Raw genomic sequence first — 5875 nt, 5'->3', positions numbered from 1 at the left:
TCAGACGTGTGCTCTTCCGATCTAGGTTAGACATATAAAGACAAATATATATTATTGATAATTTTATATACCCACATTTGTAATTACATTTATGTTTATTGGTAGCATGTGATGTATCCACAAGTTGCATATATGATATTTTTTTGCTTGTAACAGTACAGCAAAATTCAAATACTTGACCATTTGCATATTTTCTCAAATATTGGACTACCTTAATAAATTTTTTTTAGAAAATATAATATTGTAGAAAATATATTTGGTTTCATATTTTATATGTTAAAAAAATATTTTTAGTTTAGGAAAAATGTAATATACAATACTTTTTTATATACTCGGTAAATTTGTTTCTTCGCCCCCCCAACCCCCCCATTAAATTGGGATTATTTCTTTTGTTACTTTTTTTATTAATAACTTTTTAACGAATAACGAGCGATGGCTAAAACCCTCTTGATAGTCACTCAGGATCATGTCCTTGACTTCATTATGTGAAGGTCAAGATCATTGGGGCCTGCAGGGTCTGTTGTTATCAATATTTACCCAGTATATATAATTAATAAGATACGTTAAAATGCAATTATACAATAGATATACTCAACAGATATATTGCTATTTATATTTATATTATATTATAAATTAAGGTTAAACTTCAATATGTTGCTGCACAATTCCTTTTCATGCGCAACAAATGCGGTGGAAATAATTCTGAAAAATTTGAATCACGTGACATTTTGCTGCTGCTGCTTGCTGCGTATGAAAAGGCACCTTTAACAAGCAACAATTTTTCTCGAGGCCTATGATTCGGACTCCGTTTGTAAACTGAATTCATCTTATTTTATTTTATTTTATTTTTATTAAACACCGTATTCGCAAAATCAGAGTATTCTCTCTCTCCTCCCCCTCTCCCACTCCCTCTCTCTAGCCCGCTTTCGCTCATTCTTCCTTTTCTCACCACAGCACACTACTCGCGATTAATTGATGGCAGGAGTGACAGGACCCGGTGGGAGTGGAGGCAGTTGAAAAAGTGCGGAAACTCTCCATCGTGGTGTATTACATACACATTCAACACGATATACATACATACATACATACGTACGTGACGTACATCATACGTGGTTGCGTGTGTTGAACAGCGGCAGGCTCGGCTTTCGACTTTCCATGCGTTGACGCGGTGATGTTCGCATAATCGGCGTAGTCGACGGTTAAGTTAACATTGTAATCGTGAAGCTTCTGAAATGTCGCGTATGAGGACGGAGAAGAACGGAAACGGGGCAAAGTGCGAGGTTAGCGTATGGACACGTGCGATCACCGCAAACTCCGAGTGGCCGGACAAGGTAAACATAACCCTCGACTCGCGCTGTGGTAACCTGGCTGCGTTCCGATATTCACTGTCAGTGTTGAAAATCTATAGTGCACGTGACATATGCTATAGATTTTCAATATTGACAGTGAATATCGGAACGTAACACCAGTCCCATCGGGCAGAGGAATCCACAAAGCGAGAATTGTCTCTAATCTGACAATCTTTGTATCTTTTCTCTTGTCTTCTTCTCGTAGGAAGAATTTCTCGATGTGATCTATTGGGCGAGACAGGCGATCGGTATTATCGTCGGTATAGGATGGGGCCTTATACCACTAAAAGGTTTTATAGCTCTATTGTTGTAAGTATAGAGACAATTGGGTATTTAGGGCTCTTTTTATCGTTTCTTTTTTAATAAATCTCATATATTTCTCAAATCGCAGATGTTACGGAGCATCATTGTGTGTTGTCACGTGTTTACATTTCAGATTTGTAGTAGTCAATGCAGGAATTACCTATTTATACTTTAGCAGTTTCCAACAAATCGACGAGGAGGAGTACGGTGGTATGTGGGAATTGACAAAAGAGGGATTCATGACCTCGTTCGCTGGGTTTCTGGTGAGTGCACCACAGGATCAATATTTTTCTTAACGAATCTATCTTTTTTTCTTTCCTATTTTTCTCTCGCCCTTCCATGCTGTACTTTATTACTGTTTGTTTGTCAATAGGTGACTTGGATTATTATATATTCAGGATTGCATTTTGACTGATTTACTCGACAAGACCATGAATAAAGAGAGCAATAGCTTTTTCACACGGATCATCGCTGCTGCCAAATTCATTATACATGTGCAATTGTCACTCTCGTAATAGATATCGTTGTATACAGACTCATATACTGTTACATATTGTTACATATAAATATGATTTATCTGTATAAAAAAAAACCTTTTTACCTTCTCAAACTACGTATCTTAATTCTAACCGCTAGAATTACAATCGAACTTTCACAAATTCTTTTCTTTCGTTCTCGCTCCAGTGTCTATTTACAATTTACATTTAATCAACATACGAAACTCAGCGCAATGCACTTTGTAATGCTATAAAAATACATTTGTACCCTTCGTATTTTCCTCAGAATAATCTTTCAGAAAAATTTTACAGAATCTTCGGGGACGCTTCCGCTACTTTTTAGCCTATCATCAAGCGTTTGCGTCCTCGCGCTTGTACCTGCTTGTATTTAGCGAGCACTTGCTTGTATTGGTTTTTATTTTGATAATGCTGTTGATAGTGATGAAAAATACGGGAGAACAACGTCGGCACTTCGGAATGCGCGCTAAGCAGTGATCGTTCGAGAACGTACAAATCGACGGCTTTGTCTTCCAGCGTGGAATCCACTCGGGCCAGTCCAAAGTCTATCATTACGAATTGTGCCTCGACTGCAGAGAAATAACATCACGATATAGTGAGAGATAACTGAATTGTCTATAATATAAATATTTAATTTTAAAGTACAATAAACTCTGAATAAACACTGCGCTTTTTTGACGTAAAGCAACTTCGTCGGCGATGACTCGTTTCAGACACAAATATAATGAAATTTATTCGTTTATCACGGCCGCGGCTCTTAACGTGATATTAGCGTCATATGCAAAGAGAAACGCCGTTGCAAGAGATTTTATTACCTTTGGATTGATCATTGTAAGGCGACTCGCTCGAGTCGTTCTTGAGCAGTATATTCGACGTGGTTAAATCGCCGTGGATAATGTGCCTCGAGTGCAGTCTAGCTATCAGTGTGCCCAGCCCGCATCCTATGAAATCTAGCAGGTGGTCCACGTCCGTTTTCCCCGAAATATTCCTGTCTATGAAGTCTTTCAGCACTGTAGCATTCTCCACGTACTCCATATAGATACTGCGTCGCTCCAAATCTACCAGATACAAGGCCGGCGTTGCTATTCCTTGGAAACAGAAAGGGGCAAATTATGTATTAAGTAGACGAGATCAATAAATGCGAGTCCGTATTCTTCCGCTGGTTGCGTACTTCGATGCGTCGCGCGTGTTTTTTACCTGCGGACTTCGCCCTGATAATGGCGCGGGCTTCGGCTCTAATACGGTCCTTGGTGAGGCGAGCGTCCAGCTCTGGGTGTCGATAATTCTTTAAGAATCTCTCCTTCATCAGGCATGTCTTTCCCAGATAGAGTCCCTTATAGAGACGCGCCTCCGCGCCTTGCGCTATCAACTCTGGGTTTTTCATTATCATTATCGGAAATGCACCGCGTCAATCGAGGCAATTGGTGGATGCCTCCGTAAATATTCCACTCCTGTTTGTTCGTTGTCGCAACGAGTCCTAGAAAATGAAACGACTGAATTTGAGGGAAAAGATCTCGAGGCTCTCTTACTCACGATAGGGGTGAGATCCTCGTGTGTTATCGCGAAAATAGTAACATGCACGCGCATATCTAATCAATTAGACGGCCAAATATTACATTCGCGCGTTACATTCGCGAAAACGGATCTACGATTTACGCAATGAATCTTCGCGAATGATCCGCAAATAAAAGGCCCATTCGAAGCTTCAGTAAAGCATGTGCATATTCAAGAAATTAAATGCCCAGATATTCCATCGCTAATTTGCGCGAGCAATCACGCTTTTCATCTCCCGTTCGTATGCAAACATACGGAAGGACGAGACGAAAAGAGACATCGGTCCTTCGGCCGTCCGATTCGCTTGCGCGAGGCGAGGCGAGGCGAACGTTAAGGGCGAGGCCACGGGCGAGGGCGCGGACGCGAGGGCGGCGAGGAGGTAAAGTACTTCGGGAGAGCGTGGCCGCTAGCGCTAGCGAGGCGAGACGAGGGCGAAACGCGAATCGATCGTTACCCGCCAGCGTCCTGCGCGCTAATCGCTATCCCGGCGCTAGTATTCGCTCGTACTTTGTTCCCGTCGGTCCGCCACTCGCCGCCGTGCTTGCGAGCTTCCCCATCCGCGGGGGTGGTGCGAGTTGGCGAGAATAAGAAGAAGACGAAGACGAGGACGACGTGGCGGTGGGAGCATGAGGGACGAGGTGAAGATGGACGCGAACCGGCTGATCGCCGAGGTCTACAAGCGACCGGCCCTCTGGAACCAGAGGCACATCTCCTACCACAATCGCGAGGTGACCAACCGCGTCTGGATGGAGATCGCGGCGATATTCAATCTGCCCAGTACGTGTCATGTAAACACCCTGTCTCTCCCCGGGGCTGGTACCGCGAGCCGCGATAATCGGCTCGCACGCTCGCTCGCCCGCCCGCCCGCGATGCAACGCGCTCGGCGCTGTCCAGGCGCCCGCCGTCCTGCGCCCATGCGTCGCCCGCTCGCGCGACCATTCCTTTCCTCTGGCAAGGATGAGAGCGACTCGTGCGTCGCGACCGCGGTGATCGTGACATCGAGACAATTCTGATGAGCGAATCGTCAGATCAGGAAGGATGTGGCGATTCGCTCGTCTCATAGATAATTTATCCTTAAAGCGCCTATTTGAATCGGTCTTCTCTCGGAGAAACGCGACGTTGAAGTTCTTATTTAACGGTATACAATAAAAATATCCGCGCGCTCTTAAAACTAGACTAATAAAACTTTTCTTTCCTATGCCATGAAAATATCTAGAAAAAGAGAAAAATTAAGGATTCATCTTCGACGTATTTTTGGCGGAGTCCCTTTTATTGAATTAAAAAATATCCCGACATCACAATTTCTCTCATTATTATACAGTTATACTTCTATGCTTGGAGACTTCAAAGTTTCATGCTCTACGTTCTGCCAATTGGAAAGCAAGTACGAACGAAAATTATTGCAGCGTACTTATTTCTTTTTCGATATCAAAATTCTGTCAGATTGATATTCTGACTTACATTCTATCGCCACACATCTCGAAATGAAATTATCGTTCTCTTATATCACTCGCTCATCACTCTCCCTCGTAATCATCCGAATTTAAAGACAGAGCGGATATTCCCTCCAACCAGGAAACGCATGTAGAGAATTTCAAAACGAACCTGCATCTTCTCAAGTTCGTTGCAGATGCAAATTTTACTTGGCCAATTACTTTTTTTCTGAGGGAACGTCTTTTTACTACTTTATGCTAAATACAGTTTCTGCATTATCTTGAGGCCTGCTACCGCTCGCGATGCTCGCAAGTCTCGACTTGACATATTCACATATAACACGCGCGTGCGTCCTAACCTTATTCTTCACGCGAACCGGCGTGAAGTGCGCCGCGAATGACGACGACGACTTCGCATCGGGTGCCGCGCTACACACCGCGAGGATACCTTACCTTGCGGTATCCCGGTGCACGACGGCCAAAACGTGACTATTCGTCGTGCTCCAATCGTAATTCCTATCGAACCATGAATCGCGAACGCCGAACACACGCACGAGTCGCCTTCGTCGATTGCCGAGGTCGCATGCGCAGTCTACTCAGTTAGTGATGGTACACGGGCCGCTTTTCACGCGCATGCGCGGCAAACGCGGCTTCAGTAACGTGTTCGATACAATAACAAAAGTGGGCTACGGATCACCCGTAATAAATAATTCCTAAATAT

The 5875-nt window shown here is 43.6% G+C and overlaps 3 protein-coding genes across 7 annotated transcripts in view; 2 read left to right on the top strand and 1 right to left on the bottom strand.

Annotated features, from left to right (window-relative positions):
* The first annotated feature begins 942 nt into the window (after window positions 1-942).
* LOC105455514 (uncharacterized protein C20orf24 homolog) lies at window positions 943-2244 on the top strand. The gene is made up of 4 exons (XM_011698888.1): window positions 943-1331; window positions 1555-1658; window positions 1786-1915; window positions 2026-2244. The coding sequence occupies exons 1-4, from the start codon at window positions 1233-1235 to the stop codon at window positions 2065-2067; spliced, it is 375 nt and encodes a 124-aa protein (XP_011697190.1). The 5' UTR covers window positions 943-1232; the 3' UTR covers window positions 2068-2244.
* Window positions 2115-5745, bottom strand: LOC105455515 (TP53-regulating kinase). 5 transcript variants are annotated; one of them, XM_011698889.1, is made up of 4 exons: window positions 5608-5745; window positions 3365-3644; window positions 2983-3255; window positions 2115-2736 (listed from the first exon to the last, which is right to left on the bottom strand). In XM_011698889.1, exons 2-4 carry the CDS (start codon window positions 3555-3557, stop codon window positions 2489-2491), a joined length of 714 nt encoding a protein of 237 aa, XP_011697191.1. In that variant the 5' UTR covers window positions 3558-3644; window positions 5608-5745; the 3' UTR covers window positions 2115-2488. The 5 variants fall into 5 exon arrangements, with proteins under 5 accessions (XP_011697191.1, XP_011697195.1, XP_011697193.1 ...); XM_011698893.1 differs by lacking the exon at window positions 5608-5745 and adding an exon at window positions 5514-5601; XM_011698891.1 differs by lacking the exon at window positions 5608-5745 and adding an exon at window positions 5183-5507.
* LOC105455516 overlaps window positions 4271-5875 on the top strand; it is a 7665-nt gene continuing 6060 nt past the window's right edge. Inside the window, exon 1 of the mRNA XM_011698895.1 lies at window positions 4271-4498. Coding sequence (XP_011697197.1) covers window positions 4348-4498 — 151 coding nt within the window. The 5' untranslated portion in view covers window positions 4271-4347. The remainder of the gene's footprint in view (window positions 4499-5875) is intronic.

Source organism: Wasmannia auropunctata, unplaced genomic scaffold (assembly GCF_000956235.1).
Source record: "Wasmannia auropunctata unplaced genomic scaffold, wasmannia.A_1.0 LD335902.1, whole genome shotgun sequence".
NCBI classification, from domain to species: Eukaryota; Metazoa; Arthropoda; class Insecta; order Hymenoptera; family Formicidae; genus Wasmannia; species Wasmannia auropunctata.
This window is presented reverse-complemented; position numbering and strand designations above follow the sequence as displayed.